Here is an 18,621-nt window from a genome sequence, read left to right as displayed (position 1 = left end):
GACATCCCCTCCCGGGAGCCCAGGATAGAGGGGCTGACATCCCACCAGCTGGATCAGCCAGCACACCCCTCCGGATGGGCACTCGCCAAACCGTCACACGCCCTGGAAAACACAGGTGCCGGGGAAAGGAGAGAGGCGGAAGCAGTCTCTGGGGGTGGGCGGGAGGACTCACCGAACATCTGAATGTGTCCTTTGGTGATGGGATTGAAGCTGCCGCAGGCGAGCAAGATGACGTGAGTCTTGGTGGTCTCGGTCATGGCGCGGGCGGGTCCCTCGCGCTGGCCCAGGGGTCGCCTCTCTTTTTGTGTCTCGATGTGTCTGCAGAGGGAGAAAGGAAGGCGAGGCTCCGGCGGTGGATGCTGTGGACTCCGAGGAGCCGCTCCAGACGCAAACCGCGTCACTCCCCGCCTCCCTTTAACGCTTGCAGCTCCGGCAAGATCCGAGGCTGCTTTTGTATATGCTCCGTTCTCCTATCCTTCTAGCTTCTTTCGCGTCTCTGGAGCTGGTCTCCGTCTCCTCTCTTTCTCTCACCCCACCCCAGCTCACCCTCTCTTTCCTAGTGTTTATCTACAAATCAAGATGTGGTACCCAAGCCCAACCTTGAACACTCCAACAAGCAACGATCAGCATGATGTGAGCCCTTTCTCTTATCTCCTTCTGAATTAGTGCTCCTCCCCTAATCTAACACTTTTTTTCTGTCGACATCAACTTTCTCTAACATTTCCAGCTTCAAAAGTGTTTGATTTTAAGAACTGTTTTCTTTCTCTCCCCCTCAAAATTTTAAGTGAGAAATGACAATTGCTCAATTGGGGAGTATTCATTTCTGCCTGTCTTTCCCCCCTTATCTCATGGTTTTGAACTAATGAACTGAGTCCAGAGCTTGATCAAGTGGTTGCAAAGATATAGGAGGAGGAAGCCGAATCCTTCTCCTGGCATACTGCTCTTTTTGTGCATTGAAGCAATGAGAACATGGATGTCACAGAGTTACTAAAGCTGTGTTAAAAACTACTGTAATCTTACATAAGCTATCAAAATTCAGACAAAGATTTACCCATTCATAAGTGTTTGAGTGCCCATGATGTGTTAGGCTCCGATATAAACTCTGTTGATAAAGCAAAGTCTCAGTCTTCATGAAGTTTACATTCTACTGGAAGGAGAGAGACAATAAACAGAGAAGGAAAATATTAGATGTTGATTGTGCCATGCACAATAAGTGAATGCAATTCACTCTCTGACAGAACAAAGGGTGAATGGAAGAGAGGGGACTGATTGAAATGAAGAAGTTAGGGAAGGCCTCTCTGGGGTGGTGAAATTTATACTGTGACCTAAATGACAAGGAGTTGCTAGTACAAATATTCTGGGGCAAGGAGGGGTTCATTGTCCTCCTAGAAATGAAAGGCCAGAGAGACTTGAGTGTATGAATAACGGGGAAAATGCTAAGAGAGAAGATTGGACTGGTGATTAGGACCAAATCAAGTAGGGCTTGTAGGCTAGGGTAGGGTTTGGATGCTTATCTAAGAGAAATAACTTAGAGAGCAATAACAAAAGGAAACCACTGAAGCCATTAGGCAGAGAAGTGACAAGTAATTTACATTTTTATAAGATCACTCTGGCTTCTCAGTGGTAAATGGGGAGACAAGGAAAGCACTTAGGAAATCCCGCTGGTAGTTTGGCAGGTGGAGTTGTCCTTGGCCTAGGTTTTATAGAGGTAAAGCTGATGAAAAGAAAATGGTCTCGGGATACGTTTTGTTGGTAAAGTTTACAACCTTTGAAAATGAACTAGATGTCAAGGAAGGGAGAAAGAACAATTTAGAAAAGTGTCTAGAAATTTAGCTTAAGTAAATGAGTGGACAGAGAATGAGAAAGATGGGGAAAGAAAGTTTCAGGAATGACCAAGTGTTCTGGTCTGATACAAAAAATAGACCTAATAACTCGAGATTTTTTAAAAATGGCATTAAAAAATTGAGATATAATTGACACATACCATTGTATTAGTTTTAGTTGCATGTAATAATTCTGAACTTAGAGATACATAAGTACAAATATTTACCTTTCTTGGGCTTCTAGATTCTTAGGTAAATTTCTACCTGTTTTAGTGGGTTGGTCATTGTTTCTTATTTAGGAGCATGTATTTGTGGTGTACAGTAAATATTTGCTGAACAGCATATCAATCCTAATATGCATAAAATTTCTAGTTTACATACAGGTATCAGAATTGATGAATATTTTAATGGTTTTGTATCTTTCCTGATATGGGATGCAGAATACTGCGGTAGACAAGCAGGAGATATTTAGGGGAGCCTGACTTGGGTATGAAACTCTGATACTTACTAGCTGGATGACAAATATTTATTGAATGTCTACCATGTGCCAGGCACTTGATTTAGGAGCTGTGAACAAACCAAAGTTCCTGCTTTAATATAGCTCACATTCTAGAGGGCAAAACAGATCATTACAAAAACAAAATAAACATAATGGTAATAGATACCATAGGCTTCTCTGGTGGTAAAGAATCTGCCTGCCGATGCAGGAGATGCAGGTTCGATCCCTAGGTTGGGAAGATCCCCTGGAAAAGGAAATGGCAACCCACTCCAGTATTCTTGCCTTGGAAACCGTATGGACAGAGGATCCTGGCAGGCTACAGTCAATGGGGTCGCAAAACGTGGAACACAACTTAGCAACTGAAGAACAACAATGACAACAGACATCACAATGGGAAAAAAAAAAAGCTAGGTGAGAAGAAAAAGAAAGGGAAATCCTCCTTTATTTAAGTGGTCATAGATGGCCTCTCCAGTAAGATGGGATCTGAGCAAAGACCTGAAAGAAGTGAAGGAATGTGTCATTTGACTGTCTGGGGAAGAATATAACCTGAAAGAAAGTGAAAGTGAAAGTCGCTCAGTGGTGTCCAACTCTTTTGGACCCCATGGACTATACAGTCCATGGAATTCCATGGAAGGGAAGTAGCCATTCCCTTCTCCGGGGGATCTTCCCAGCTAGGGACTGAACCCAGGTCTCCCACATTGCAGGTGATTCTTTACCAGCTGAGCCACAAGGGAAGCCCAATGCAAAGAGCCTGAGGAGCAAGAGTGTTTGGGAGTCTTCAACAAGCACACCTGTATGGCTGGAGAAAAGAAAGTGAGTGGAAAATGGTGGGAGACAGATTGGAAAAGTAGGACAGATCAGATAGGGCCTTACAGGCCCCTGTTAGGGCTTTGGCTTTTTCAGAGATAAGAAGTCACTGGAGGGTTTTGAATGGAGAAGTGATATGAGATGACTTACACTTGAAAAGTATCATTTTGGTAGGAATTATAAATTTTGGAGTCATCAGTACAGTTTTATATTTAAAACCATAGGAGTAAATGAGGTCACTTTGGGAGTAACAGATATACATAAAAAGAAGAAAAAGAGGTGCTCAGATTCAGCTCCAGGATACACCAAATGAATAGCTAACATTCACTATCAACAGAAGCACTGGCATTGTAAGTCATTTACAGACATTAATTCATTTAACACCAAAATTCTATGAGTTCAAATAATTTTATCCAATTTTAGAGATGCGCATAAGGGAGAAGACAGAAATGAAATAACTGGTCGGAGTAAGTATGGAGCCAGATTCAATCCCAGGTAGTTTTGATTGAAGGCCCTGCTGTTGATCCAAGGCTGTCTCGCTTCTTTCACTGCTGTGCTATACAGGCATACCTTGCTTTGTTGAACTTCACAGATACTGTTTCTTCTTCAGATTGAAAGTCTGTGGTAACCCTGAGTTAAGCATGTGTACCCATACTGTTTTTTCCAACAGCATTTGCTTGCTTTGGGTCTCTGTGTCACCATATATCAAGCTTTTTCATTATTATTATACTTATTACAGTGTTGTGCAATCAGTTGTCTATGGTAATTGTTTAGGAGCACTATGAACCACACCATGTAAGACGGCAAACTTAATTGAAAAATCTATGTTCTGAATGCTCATCTCCCTCCCTCTCCTCAGGCCTCCTTATTTCCTGAGACACAGTGATATTGAAATTAGGCCAATTAATAACCCTCCAGTGGCCTGTAAGTGTTCAGGTGAAAGGAAGGGTCAACTGATGTAGCAAACTCCATTGCTGTCTTATTTCAAAAAGTTGCCAGAGCCACCCCAGTCTCAGCAATCACCACCTTGATCAGTGGTGATCAAGCATCCAAGAACCTCCATCAGCAAAAACTTTATGACTTGCTGAAGGCAGAGATGATAGCTATCATTTTTTAAGCCAAAAAAAGCATTTTTTTAAAAATTAAGGCATGTATATTTTTTAAGACATAATGCAATTTCAAAGTTAACTGACCATGTGAAAGTGAAAGTGAAGTCGCTCAGTCGTGTCCGACTCTTTGAGATCCCATGGACTGTTGCCCACTCAGGTTCCTCAGTCCATGGAATTTTCCAGGCAAGAGTACTGGAGTGGGTTGTCATTTCCTTCTCTAGGGATCTTCCCGACCCAGGGACTGAACCCGGGTCTCCGGCATTGCGGGCAGACGCTTTACCATCTGAGCCACCAGGGAAGCCCTAACTGACCATAGTACAGTGTAAACATGAATTTTATATGCTTTGGGAAACCAAAAAAAATTCATTTGACTCACTTTATTGCCATATTCCTTTATTGTGGTAGTCTAGAACCAAACTTGCAATATATCTGAGGTATGTCTGGACATTTTTATACATTCACAAAAATGAGGATGACTATACCCACACCAAGCCACAGAGATGTGAAGGTTACCAGTAATGTATGTAGAATACCTAGCATGTAGTAGATGGTCAATAAGTGATACCCATTTTATAAATGAGAGAAAGGAACTTACAGTTTGAAGAACAGAGAATTGCCTTACCAAGTCTTCAGGCTTTCCCCTCCTTTATAGAGGAAAAATGGAAAAGTAGGCAACAAAATACTTGCTGGAATGACTGGGCACTCACTCTACAAGTTAATTTTAATAAAAAGAAAGAAAAAAATGTCTAATTCAATATTCCCACACAGAACAGTGGTCAATAAATATTCACTGATGAATTAAATACAGAAGTCTTTTTATCAGCTCAGTGCTCAGAGAGTAACAATGAAACGTGAATTTGTAATACAATGCAATAAATGTTTCAGTCTTGTAGGTTATGTTTTAAGGCATAGTTTAAATTCTATAGATTAGATTAATTGGTTGTGATTCTAATTGACTCTTGTAATTTTCTTTGTTGCTGAACTCTAATTTGTGTATCCCCAAAGAGGGCTCTGGAACTGAAACAGAAAAACACTGAAAACAAATCTTGGTTCTGCTACTTGCCAATTGTCTGGCTTTGGGTCATTTACTGCTAAGACTGGTGATACAGTGGTCCACCCTCATCCCTGGTTTCAGCTACTTATGGTCAATGTTGGTCTGAAAATATTAAATGGAAAATTCCAGAGATAAGCAATTCATAAGTTTTAAGTTACATGCTGTTTTGATTAGCAGGATGAAATCTTGTGCCCTCTGGCTCCATCTTTCTGGGACCCCCAACCACCAACAAAATCTGTTCCTGACATCCAAACATTGTCACAGCTGGATGATCCAAAGCAGACAATCCTTTGGAAAAATCCTCAGAATGTCAATAGTAGCCTAATGCTATGTCATTCACCTCACTTCATCTCATCATGTGTTTCATTATCTCAGATCATCACAAGAAGGGTAATATAGTACAAGAAGAAATTTTTGAGAGAGGGACCACATTCACATAATTTTTATTACAGTATATTGCTGTAGCAGTTCTATGTTATTGTTGTTGTTAATCTTACTGTGCCTAATTTATAAATTAAATTTTATCACAGGTATTTACATATAGGGTAAAATATAGTATATATAGGATTCAGTACTATCCTCAGTTTCAGGCATCCACTGGGAGTCTTGGTACATATCTCCCCATTGATAAGGGGGGACTGCTGTACTATAATACATGTCCTGTGTATTTACAGGGGTTCTATATGGTTTAAATAAGACCAGGTGAGAATAAATGAACTGTTTTTTTTTTTTAAAGCATATCATCAGCTTTAGGCCAAACTCCGTAGCTGTTATATACAAAATACCTATTGTTTTTGAGCATTTAATTATTCTGTTGATGACTTTATCAAGGGTGTTTCTGAGAGTTCCAATATTACAGGGTAGTGACTTTGGGAATGTGCTAATAGCATATATATATATATCTATATCAACCAATGAAAACAAATACCAAAAAACATACTAACAACAAACTTATTCTCAGGGAAGATTCCAAGGCTGGTGCACAAGATATAGAAATATTAATAGGAATGTCAATCCTTGCATAATACATGTACCTTAATATATATCATGATCTGTTCTCAAGGGTGTTTATTTTAACTTAGATAATATAATTTGGTTCAATATTTCAACTTTCCAACAGCTGGGTAATTGCTTTAGGCTGAAAAAGAACCTGAGTCATTCTCCTACAGCCTAAACCTTGCAATCCGCTCCAGCCAGTACAGTTTCCAAAAGGCTCAAGGCAGATAGTCCAACCCAGAATGTTCCTTGCAATAAATATCTATTCTGATGTGCAAGCTAAAGTGTCTATTGGGTCTGATTTGAAATGCGCATATGTGAAGTCTAGCAGAGTGGGTATGTATGCTCACTTATCACCCTATTTACTTAGTCTGGGTTAATCATCCATGGTGGCTCAGATGATAAAGAATCTGCCTGTGATGCAGGAGACCCGGGTTCAACCCCTGGGTTGGAAAGATCCCTAGAGTAAAGGAATGGCAACCCACTCCAGTATTTATGCCTGGAGAATTCCATGGACAGAGGCAGGCTACAGTTCATGGGGTCCCAAAGAGTTGGACGTGACTTAACACTTTTTGTTTTTACACACTTACATCACAAATCAGGGTAAAACGATTCCATGTTTATGAAGCTGGGTTCCTAAGTAATATTAGGAATCATCCTTTATAGGAAGTGCACAAAGTCACACACACAAATGTAGCTCCCTAGTTCCTGGGATCATGTCAGATATTGAATATTTATTTCATGTTTCTTGGTAAAAATATGATTATGAGAAAAAAAATATTATTCTGAGAAAACCATGACTCCTTGGGATTCTCTTCACTTCTCTACATTGGTATAGTTCTCTCTGCTTTCTCCACTTCTCTTCAAGATAAACATCTTCAGGGATACAGGTAAAGTGACTGGTTTTATTTTTTCATTTTCCTTACAAGCAAATATTTTTATATCTTTGGGGTGAAAAATATCCTAAAGATTAAGATCCCCCTTTCTCCAGCTCTAAATCCCTAGACTCTTAGTCAGACTTATAATTTCTCTAATTATTCTAATCATGTTTCAAAAAGAAAAAGATATTTCCAAATTTTAAAACCTGATTATCAATTATAAATATACCAATTCTTCTGGCACTACAGTGAAAGAAAAAAAATGTACATGGGTCTTTATAACCAATAAGCATTGTCTGCCATTAACAATAAAAAAATTTCTTCAACTAATTCAGAAATTTGCTGCTTTATTTATCATGGCTTCTTTCAGATAATGGGGTGAGGGGCACATACAAATCACTGCTTTCATCTTGAGACCAAAGATTTCACTACTTATCATAAAGTTTTCCCAAGAGAAATGGGAGATAGGAAAATCAGTTCCAACAGACTTAGCAAGAAGTATAATTGATTAAGAAGTAAAATAATTCCCTGAAATGACATCTGAGACTATCTCTGCCTCCCTCCTTTAAGTCACCCAAATGGAAAACACATTTGGCTCAAGGGAGCATTAAATAAAGGACAGAGGACTTAAAATATAAAATATTTTTTCCATTACATCAATACCTCACAATTTGGTTAAGTCAGATATAACCCAGAATTTCAATCCCATCATTTCTCAAATTTAGGAGATGTAGAAAACAACTGGAGGTTCCACTTCTAATATCCCAAACACCCCAAAATTAAACTCCCCCAGGAAAAACAGGTGTAAGAACTAGACAACGAATGACAAAGATGGTGCGACACGATACTTTTTATTACCTCTATGATGGCTCTAGAGATGTAGCTCAGGTTAAAGATCATCCTGGGATGTGACGAACAGCATGGTAACTATAGTTAACAATAATGTATTGCGTATTTGAAAGCTGCTGGGAGAGTACATCTCAACTGTTCTCATCAAAAGAAAAAAATTTTTTTGTAACTATGTATGGGGACAGATGTTAACTAGACTTACTGTGATCATTTTGCAATACATACATATAATCAAATCATTATGTTGTACAGCTGAAACGACTACAATGTGTTTTTTCAGTCTGTTGTTGTCTTTATAGGATCTTAGTTCCCCAACCAGGGATCAAACTCGCACCCCCTGCAGTGGAAGCACAAAGCCCTAACCACTGGACCACCAGGGAAATCCCTAAAATAATGTTATATGTCAATTATATCTCATTGTTATTATTATTTTGGACGCTCCATGCGGCTTGTGGGATCTTAGTTCCCCGACCAGGGGCTGAATCTGGCCCTTGGCAGTGAATGCATGAAGCCTTAACCACTGCACCGCCAGGGAATTCCCCTTTATATTTTACTTAAAAAAAAAAAAAAAAGACTATCCTAACATGAGAATGGATGGTGTTCACTAAACTATGCTGTAGAATATGAGGGTCACCAAAGCCAAAGCCAAATGCAAATACAGGCCCCATTCCCTCTTTTTTTTTCCATGCCCTAAATTTTCAATACTAATGTCTCCTATGTTAAATAACTAGCATGGGTTATCTGCACATGGAGACCACTGTTACAGAACTCATCTGTCATCTAAGAATATAAGTTTGCTAAAGAATTTTTGTTTCCCAATTTGATTTTTTTGATTTGGCTGTGCCCAGTCTTAGTTGTGGCACATGGCATCTTCACTGTTCGCTGCGGCATGTGGGATTTTGTAGTTGTGGTGTATGGGATCTAGTTCCTTGACCGGGGATCGAACCTGGGCTCCCTGCTTTGGGAGCATGCAGTCTTAGCCACTGGACCACCAGGGAATCCCTTGTTTCTCAATTTAAATGAACAAAGAAATGAATAAAGCAAGACAAAGGAAGAAGTAGGGTAGTGAGGAAAAAAACTGTATATCTCACTTTCCAGCCAATTACTTTCTAAATATCTCCAGAATTGTTCCATTTTTCTTTATCTTTCTGCTACTTTTCAGCTTCAGGCCACCTTTCTCTCTCTTTCTCTTTAATTACCAAAGAATTCTGGCTGGACTTCCTGCCAGTAATCTTTCCCTTCCCTAAGCCATCTTTCCTATTCCAGCCAAAGGGATATTTCTCTAAAATATAAATCAAACCGTATCACTCTCTAGCTTTGACTCCGTCAGTGGCTTCCCATGAGCCTCAGAATACTATCCAAAGTCTTAAACATCTAACAAGTCCTCTCAGGATCCGGCTCCTAATTGCCCCCTCTCCACACCCTATTCTCTTTACTCCAGCCATACGGAACTGCTTTTAGGCTTCAAATGTAGCATGCCCTCTCTTAGCCAGTAGATGCAAACTTGAATCTACTTAATCTACTTCCAGAGCCTTCTGTGAGCCCCATAGGTGTGAGTGAACGCCTCTCCTCACAGGTGTTGTTTTTCTTGTACCACAGCATTATCCCTGTGTCCTGCATTATGACTGCCTTATGATTTCCTCACCTTCTTCACCAATGTTTATTCGGACCCCACCATGTACCAGATAGTATGCTTAGCACTCTGCATTCATTATACCACTTAATTTTCACGGAATCTCAGTTAAGTAGGTTCTTTGATTATACCTTACAGATGAGGTAACTGAGACTTAGACAAGTAACCTGCCCAAGTTCACACAGCTAATAAGTAGGGGAGGCAGGCTTTGAACCTGGGTAGTCAATAGAAGCATCAGCTTCTATTATCCAACTTGCCCCAAACTTCCATAAGAACAGGAACAGCCTCTGTCTTGTTCACTGTTATACCCCAATGACCGTCACAGTCTGGTACATAGCAAGGGCTCAAAAACTATTGATTTCACAAGTGTGGGACGTTTTTTGCTTATGGCTGGCCCCACTCTGTAGTTAACTTTTAACTCCTACTCTGAGTTGAATGTCTTAAAAATGAAGAAAAGGGTTGCCCCAAATAAATCCGAGCAGGTATTTGTAAAGCCTGTTAACTATAACATCTGTGCACCTTTTCTTTCCTTCTCCTCTCAAGATCTCTTTAGACCATGGCTGCATTGTTCATTCTGGAAGGAATAGAGTCACTCCCTGGGACAGGTTATTGCCAGCTGGAAGTAGAGATCCGTCCTCAAAGCCCTGTATGTATGTTCCTGAATTTTAGGGCCTGGAAAGAAAGATATAACATTTCTTAGACTCCCTTGCAATAAGACTTCTGGATGCTAATTACATTCTACCAGGGGGATGTCCTGTGTGGGATTTGGAAGGCAAAAGTGATGTGAAAACCATCTTATTACTGCTCTTGCTGCTAAGCGACAGAGATGATGTGTGTTGGAAGCCAGAACCCACATCCAGTAGTCCGCAAATTCTTGTCAGCAAAGTCAAGGGTGCTGAGGGGCAGTTTGACAGCTTCTTGTAGACTACAGCTGTCATGGTGTGCCCTTGAAATCTAGAGTGATGTGATGGCCCCTAACTCAGCTTCTTTAGCACTCCCAGTGAATTTTGTAAGCACTTAGTCCTTTGTTTTTAATCCTTTTCTGCTTAAAATACCTATTGTTGTTTCTGTTTCCTGAATTGAAACCTACCTGACACATCGCCTTAAATGCCATATCTAACTGTACCCACTTTTTGTGTAGGCAAGAGCAAATTACATACAAATGCAGTTATTTTGAAAGTGTAAATATGCAATGAATAATAAATTGATTGACAGGAATTAGAACAATGGGTGAAACAATTATAGGGTTTGTGTGTGTGTTTCACGAGCAGGGGAAGAGAGATGATGGGAAGGATGAATCAAGCAGAATGAAAGATGATGACCAGGAAAAGAGAGAGAAAAATGAGCAGAGAACCCTAGGGTTCTATGAAGGATCAGCAGAGCAGAACTAATCATCAAGTTTTTTATGAAGAACTTGATCCAATAATTGTTTACATGTGTGGAACCATTTACAGCTCACAGTGCTTTTGTGTGTATTATTCTATTTGATTCTTGTAATAAATGATGCTGTGAACTAAGCTTTTGTAGGTTCTGTTATGGATTTTTCATATGAGGAAAGAAAGCAAGGCTCAGGGAATTTAAGTGACTTCCTCAAGGTTACAGCTAGTAAGTGAGGCGATCAGAACCTTGATTCCAAATTCCAGTGTCCTACTTGAGGCTGCTGGCTACAAAAATCACTTTGGCTTAAGAAAGAGGCGGAATTGAGGAATTCAGACTTCAAGGATGGTTGGTATACTATTTTAAATCTGAATATAAAAGCTGCAGAGCCCAGTCATGAAGACCTTTGCCTTACGCAGTATTAGGACGTGCCTTTCTTTGTTTTTTTCCCAGTCACGAAGCCCAGAGAAGTAGGGCCCCAGTGGCCTGGGAGTGGAGTTGAGGAGCAAAGTGAGCTCAGTTTTTTATGCTGGATAGGTAGAATTTGGTATTTTGTACATAGTCTTGGCTTAATGGCCCCATACTGTAATAAAGTCATTCTTGTGCTTAGAAGTCTGACTGAGTTCTCTTGACTTATCATAGGGAAAGACACTGGGGCAAAAGTAAGAGTAAGTTTTGCTTCTAAGGTCACGTTAAAGACAGGACCCTTTGAGGGCTCCAGCGTGACTCATGGTGAATGGGATGCTTTCTTTGCAGGGGCCTCTGATGTCTGTGTCCACCTTCCACACAGTCCCCCCTTAGCTCTCATACTTCCTATCATCTCTGTCAGTCCTACTCTAAGGGAAGATAGGCAAGAGGGCTTGTTTGGGGTACAGAGAAAGCTGTCTCCACCAGGGCAGTGTCACATACGAAGAGCTACTCAGAAGTGGCAGGGGAGAGGGAAGGATGAACAAGCAGTCATTCAGGGGAATCTCAAGGAGCTGTTCTATTACTTAATCCTTCTGCCCGGAGGACACCTCAGTATCTGGTGAAAGGATGACCGTCCTCAGTCCTCTGGGTAACTGGCATGCATCTGGCCCTGATTTCAGAACTGTGGGGATGAGGGAAGTTTCCTACAGTTGCTCCCTTGGTTAACTACTCCTCCACCCTACACACATAAAAGATGCACACCTTAAACAGGATTGCAGGGGGAGTACAGAAAAAAAAATTCTTAAGAAGCTTGGTAAGGCCATTTGGGTACAAAGACTACACTTATCCCAGGCGCTTAGTGTTCGTTCATTAAAGCCTCCTCCGGGGGATTAGCTCTTAGCCTCTGGTTAGCCCAGTCCTCACTGAAAAGGGGCTGTTTAAAGTGATAGACATTCAAATTACTAAACTTATTCTATATTTTTATATCAAACTATCAGAATCTGCCTGCAGTGCAGAGACCTGGGTTTGATCCCTAGGTCAGGAAGATCCCCTGGAGAAGGGACGGGCAACTCACTCCAGTATTCTTGTCTGGAGAATCCTGTGGACAGGCTACAGTTCACGGAGTTGCAAAGAGTTGGATACAATGAGCAACTAACACTAACTCAATTTATCTTCTTTCTAATTAGTCAGAATGAGTGTGATAATAGAGATTGCAAAGTTGTTTAAGAAAGAAATTTCAGAGTTAAAGAAGAGAGTGGTTGAGACACTTTTTTTAAAGCTCATCAGACTTGGAGGTCGCCTTTGAAACAGATGGTAGTAAAGATACTTTTCCTTTCATGTGTGTGGTAGACACTGTTGTTTGCCAATTCTCTTCTTCCTTTTTTAGACTGTCATTCCCAGCTCTCTTGGAAGCTAGTGTGGCTATGTGACCCAGTTCTGGCCAATGATACATGAGGGAAATTAGGCTGGGGTGGGAGGAGCAATTTACTCCTGGGAATGATTTCTATTTCTGATAAAAAACAGAGATGGGAGTTCAATAAAACTGTATGAAAATGTGATGTTGGAGCTGCAGCAGCAATTTTGTTACCATGAGATGAAAATCTGAGAATGAACATTCAACACTGAAGGATGTCAGAGTAGAAAGATATATATATATATATCTTTAATTGGGCAGCTTCCCAACCCTGGAACTATCTATATCCAGATTAATGTGTTAATTGTTTAAACCATTCTTTGTCACTTATTCTGTGATTTGCAACAATATGTATCCTGACTGATACAACAGAACTGGCAAAGAAAAGGATTCTTCAAGTAGAGTTGCCATTACCCCATTTGACACCTCTGTGTCAATTAGATAAGGTGCTTCTTCCTCTAGATGGATTTCAAGTCCTAATTATATCCTTTTCCAAGTCTCCTGGTGCCTTCTAGATCACCATCTTGCTTCCTTAAGTACATCATAAGGCTGCCTCTGTTCAAAGGGTTTGGGTGCCAATTCCAAATAAGGGGGAGAAGGCAAGGAGAATTCCTTTTGCTTGCTGACTTAATTTACTTTGGAGACTGACTGACCAAAATTTGGGCTGTTGTTATTGTTATTGCCTTTCATTTTAAACAACGAATTTGTTTTTAACTCCAAATTCAATATTGGATTTTTCCATTCAATAGTGTACCCCAAAACACAATTTTGGGAAAAATACTAGTCTTTTTTAAGTTTGTACTATCACACTTCTACCAATAATCTGTTAAGACTGAGCTGACAAAAACTGTATCAGAGGAATATAACCATCTGCAGTATGAAACTGTTATGTGTAGATTATTTAATTCTCTTACTCCCCTGTTGAAACTGCTAGAAGCATTACTTTTGTATAATTAGCATGACACCCTTTATCCTTCACTTGATGCAAATAAGTTTACATATTAGGTCAGTGGCTGCTCATTAGTTGGCACTATGTCATTTTCATCATGTCCAATCAAAGTTTCAAATTATTAACTTAAGCCAAAGTATTTTTCTGTGAAAATACCTTTCCAATTAATGTTATCACTAAAAATCTTAGTTTTGCCTACATAACTGGCAAAATTAATCAACATGAGTATAGTAATATATGCAGAACAATTATTATCACTTTAAGAGATGCAAATTAACAGGAATTTGACATGCTTTTTCACTCATTTACTATTATATGCTGTTACTTTAGGTATTCATTAGTGCAAACTCACCCAGAAACAAATGTGAGTACTAACATATGACAAGACTGAGAATACTCTTAGATGATCATAAAATATAAACACAACATTTAAAAATTCTTTTTGAACTCCTAGGTATGTTTGAAAAGTTGGGGATAATGAATTTAATACAACAGGATGATGGCCTGAATAGACAAAACAATCATCATAAGTAGACTCAGATGTTATAACTAAACAGGGTAATATATATATTGTAATATATATAACAGGTAGGACTTCCCTGGTGGCTCAGAAGGTAAGGAGTCTGCCTGCAATGCGTAAGACCTGGGTTTGATTCCTGGGTCAGGAAGATCCCCTGGAGAAGGAAATGGCAACCCACTCCAGGATTCTTGCCTGGAAAATCCCATGGACAGAGGAGCCTGGCAGGCTACAGTCTATGGGGTCGCAAAGAGTCAGACATGACTGAGTGACTTCACTATTCACTATAATCTATATTATACATTGTATATATGCACTTATATATATATCAATTTATGAATTACCATAAAGCTAGAGTAATCAAGACTGTGTGGAATTGGCAAAAGGATGCACACACAGATCAATGGAACAGAAGAGGCCAGAAATAATCAACTGATTTTTAACAACGTGCAAAAGCACTTCAATGGAGAAAGCATACTCTTTGTAATAAATGACGCTGAAGCAACTCAACATACATACGCAAAAGAAATAAAGGGGGAAAAAGAAACATGTCATAGACTTCACACCTTATGCAAAAATTAACTCAAAATGGACCATATATCTCAATGTAAAATAGAAAAAACAAGTTTCTAGAAGAAAAATATAGAAATTTGCATCATCTTGGATTTAGTGATAAGTTTTAGATATAACAACAAAAGCACAATCCACAAAAAGAAAAAATTGATAAACTGGACTTATCAAAATTACAGTGTTTGGCTTTCCAAACAAACAAGAAAACAACCATGGTTAAGAATGACAAGACAAGCTATAGAGCTGGAGAAAATATTTGCAAATCACATGTCAAATAAAGGACTTAAAGTCTGAATATAGAAAAATGTTGTAATTCAACAAGAAAACAACCCTGCAGAAAGCTACTTTTCCAAAGAAATTATACAAATGGCAATATAAATATATGAAAAGATGCCCAAAGTCACCAATCATCAGGAAAATGAGAATGAAAATCACAGTAAGATATCTCTATTCACCTACTAGAATGTTTAAAAAATTTTTTAACTCAGCAATTCCAAATGCTGGTTATAATGTGGTGCAACAAGCACTTTCAGTCATTGCTTGTGTAAATACAAAATGGTACTAGTTTGGCAGTTTCTTAACAAAGAAAAACATTTGGTTATAATATGGCCCAGCAATCCCAATTCTAGGTAATTACAAAAGTGAACTGAAAACTTTGTACATATAGGGGTCTGTAAATGAATATTTATAGTAGCTCTATTCATAATCACTAAAACTGGATGCAACTCAGACGGCCTCAGAGGTAAACAGATTCACAAATTATAATACGTCCATACAATAGAATGTTACTCAGCAATTTTTACAAAACGAACTCTTGATTCACACAATAACATAGATGAATCTTAAATACATTTGTTATGAGAAAGAAGCCAGACCTAAAAGACTACCTGCTGCATGGTTCTATTTCACTGGCGTTCTGCAAAAGGCAAAACTGTAGAGACAGAAACTACAGATCATTGGTTGCCAGGAGTTGCGAAGAGACTGACTGTAAAGGGGCTGGCACAGAGCACATCTTAGGTGTTGGAAATCACTGTGGCGGTAGATATGTGATTCTATGCATTTGTCAACACCCATAGAATGTTACACATAGTCTAAGAAGGCTGTAAATCTGAGTGAAATTCAATGTATGCAAATTCGCAAAATCAACCAGGATGGTGAGGGGGTAAGGAGGGGAGGGTCCCAGGATGCAAGGCAGACTAACAAATCCAACTGTATTACAAATACATGACATAACCTAACTGAAATGGATGGGGGAAAAGGAGCTGATCAAAGTAATTTTGGAAATGTGTTCTGACTGGCTATCGCAAGGCTAAAGTAAATGCAACTGTACATGAATTCCTTATTTCCATTGGTAAATTTGTTTCTCTCAGGGGTGTAGGTTAGCAATTCTGAAACTACTGTGCATGTATACTAGGGTTGAACAAGTACGGAAATAAACTATAGCTAATTAAAGCCAGGTTTCTCACTGTCAAACAAAGAAGTTACAAATAAGCAGAGAGGGCTAGAATGAAACCTGTAGTTCTAGACGAAAGCTGATTCTACATGCATGAATTCATGTGTGTATACACAGGTAGAAAGATACAGAAATAAATATAAATTTGTGTGTTACATATGAGTTAGCAAACATACATACATTTCCCTTTCTGTCTGCTCAAAGGGCCTAGAAGCAATGGCACCCCATTAGCAATGAGTACGCAGATCTTGGTAGAAACCAAGATTATTATCATTCTCCAATAAAGAAACAAAGACTCTGAAGAAATGGTTGATTCTATATCTGGGACAAGGAAAATACAAGTCTGGAGCTTCCTGTAGTGCCACAAAGGAAGTGTGAGGAAAAAAAAATGAGGGATAATGCATGTTGCTTAAGGATAAGGTCTTTGGGGCATCCAAAACCTTTCACACCTTCTGTGGTATGCTAGAAGGACTTCATAGGACTCAGCATACCATGTACTAATGACTAAAATTTATTACAATGACAAAGTAAGGTTACATAGTAGATGCTTAAGGGGAAAAGGCACACTGATCAGAGTCCAGAGAAATACACACACAGGCTTTTTATACTTTCCCCTTCTGGTCCAGGAGAAGACACAATAGGTGTGTTCCCTTTGTGAGCAGTGAAAATGCAGTGGCACATGTACAATGTTTCTTTTGGGAAGGCTCACTTAAGACTCACAGTTTAGGGGTTTTATTGGGGACTAGTCACGTAGGCATGCTTTGGCTGGCATCTACCAAAATCCCAGGCTCTCAGAAGAAAATAGGTACTCAGTGTCTTATGTGAGCAACAAAACCTTACCAGTATAGAGAATTTTTCATGTCAGTGTAGGGAATTTTCACAAGCCAAGTTCACACATGCCAGCCAAGGGCAACCCTGCAAACAGGCCCTTCTAAAGACAGCAGCTCTGGCCTGCTTTGTTAACTCTTTACTGTACAGGTCATATCAGAAGGACACAGGACCCGTGGCCAAAATGGGAACAATTTGAACAACAAAATAAATAATTATAGTACTGGATTTTAATTCAAAGAATAAAACAGATATCTATGAGTACATATAGCTATAAATAAGTGAAACAAATAAATAAATTGAGCAAGGGGACAAACCTTTGTTACTGGAGAATTTCAGATAATATTATAGAAAGAATTAAGAAAATTGAAAATCACCATTAGAGTACCACAGTGATAACTGCTGCAATATCCCCTAAAGTTAGTAGATGAAACTAAGAAGAAACAGAACATTTGCATAGTTTCAAAGTATCTCACCAAAAAAAAAAGAGAGAGAGAAAATTAATTATTGTGGTGGTTTATGCATTTGTTCGGAGAAGGCAATGGCACCCCACTCCAGTACTCTTGCCTGGAAAATCCCATGGATGGAGGAGCCTGGTAGGCTACAGTCCATGGGGTCACTAAGAGTTGGACACGACTGAGCGACTTCACTTTCACTTTTCCCTTTCATGCACTGGAGAAGGAAATGGCAACCCACTCCAGTATTCTTGCCTGGAGAATCCCAGGGATGGCTGAGCCTGGTAGGCTGTCGTCTATGGGGTCGCACAGAGTCGGACACGACTGAGCAGCAGCAGCAGCATGCATTTGTTCACAAATTCTTTAATAATCAACCTTCTAAAAAGTGAAGCCTAATTCCATTTTCTTTGAGTATGGACTGGACTTATTGACTTGTTCTAGCAAATAGAGTATGGAAAAGGAAAAACAATAACTTTACAGCACAGAAAGTGGCAGACCCCAGCTTAATAATGTGATCAAAGTTAACATCATCAGTTATAAGTCATGTTGATACCACGTACTCCTGACATGATGTAATCAGAAGGGCACATCATTCTGTGATATCATTTCCAAAAAATCTGTAAGTTTAGTCATGAGAAAGTATCAGAAAAATCCCAGTTTAGGAATATTCTACAACATACCTAATCAGTCAGTAGTCTCTAAAATTTTCAAGGTCATAAAAAACAAGGAAAGACTGAGAAATTATCACAGATTTAAGGGAACTTAGATGCAATGACTAAGTGTAACATGGACTGGGTCTTGAAAACAAAAAGGACATTAATGGAAAAACCTGTGAAATCAGAATTTAGCTAGTAGTTTAGTTAATAGTACTGTACCAATGTCAATTTCACAGTGTATAACTATGATTATATAACATGTTAACATTAAGGGAAGCTAGATGAAGAGTATTTATGAGCTCTCCGACTATTCTGTAAATCTCAAGTTATTTCAAAACAACTCAAA

The 18,621-nt window shown here is 39.2% G+C and overlaps 1 protein-coding gene across 29 annotated transcripts in view; it reads right to left on the bottom strand.

The window, feature by feature from the left end:
- NMNAT2 (nicotinamide nucleotide adenylyltransferase 2) overlaps window positions 1-18,621 on the bottom strand; it is a 208,432-nt gene that overhangs the window by 160,772 nt on the left and 29,039 nt on the right. For 8 of the 29 annotated variants that reach the window (XM_081492515.1, XM_081492507.1, XM_081492509.1 and 5 more), the window contains 2 exons: window positions 1,052-1,147; window positions 173-318 (listed from right to left, as the gene is read on the bottom strand). In XM_081492515.1, coding sequence (XP_081348641.1) covers window positions 173-318; window positions 1,052-1,077 — 172 coding nt within the window. In that variant the 5' untranslated portion in view covers window positions 1,078-1,147. Of the gene's footprint in view, window positions 1-172; window positions 319-1,051; window positions 1,148-10,167; window positions 10,321-18,621 lie in introns of all 29 variants that reach the window. The other 21 variants (XM_081492506.1, XM_081492510.1, XM_081492520.1 and 18 more) reach the window with 4 other exon arrangements.

The sequence above is a fragment of the Giraffa tippelskirchi genome, chromosome 5 (genome assembly GCF_054371585.1).
Source record: "Giraffa tippelskirchi isolate mGirTip1 chromosome 5, T2T-mGirTip1v1.2.pri, whole genome shotgun sequence".
Taxonomy (NCBI): Eukaryota; Metazoa; Chordata; class Mammalia; order Artiodactyla; family Giraffidae; genus Giraffa; species Giraffa tippelskirchi.
This window is presented reverse-complemented; position numbering and strand designations above follow the sequence as displayed.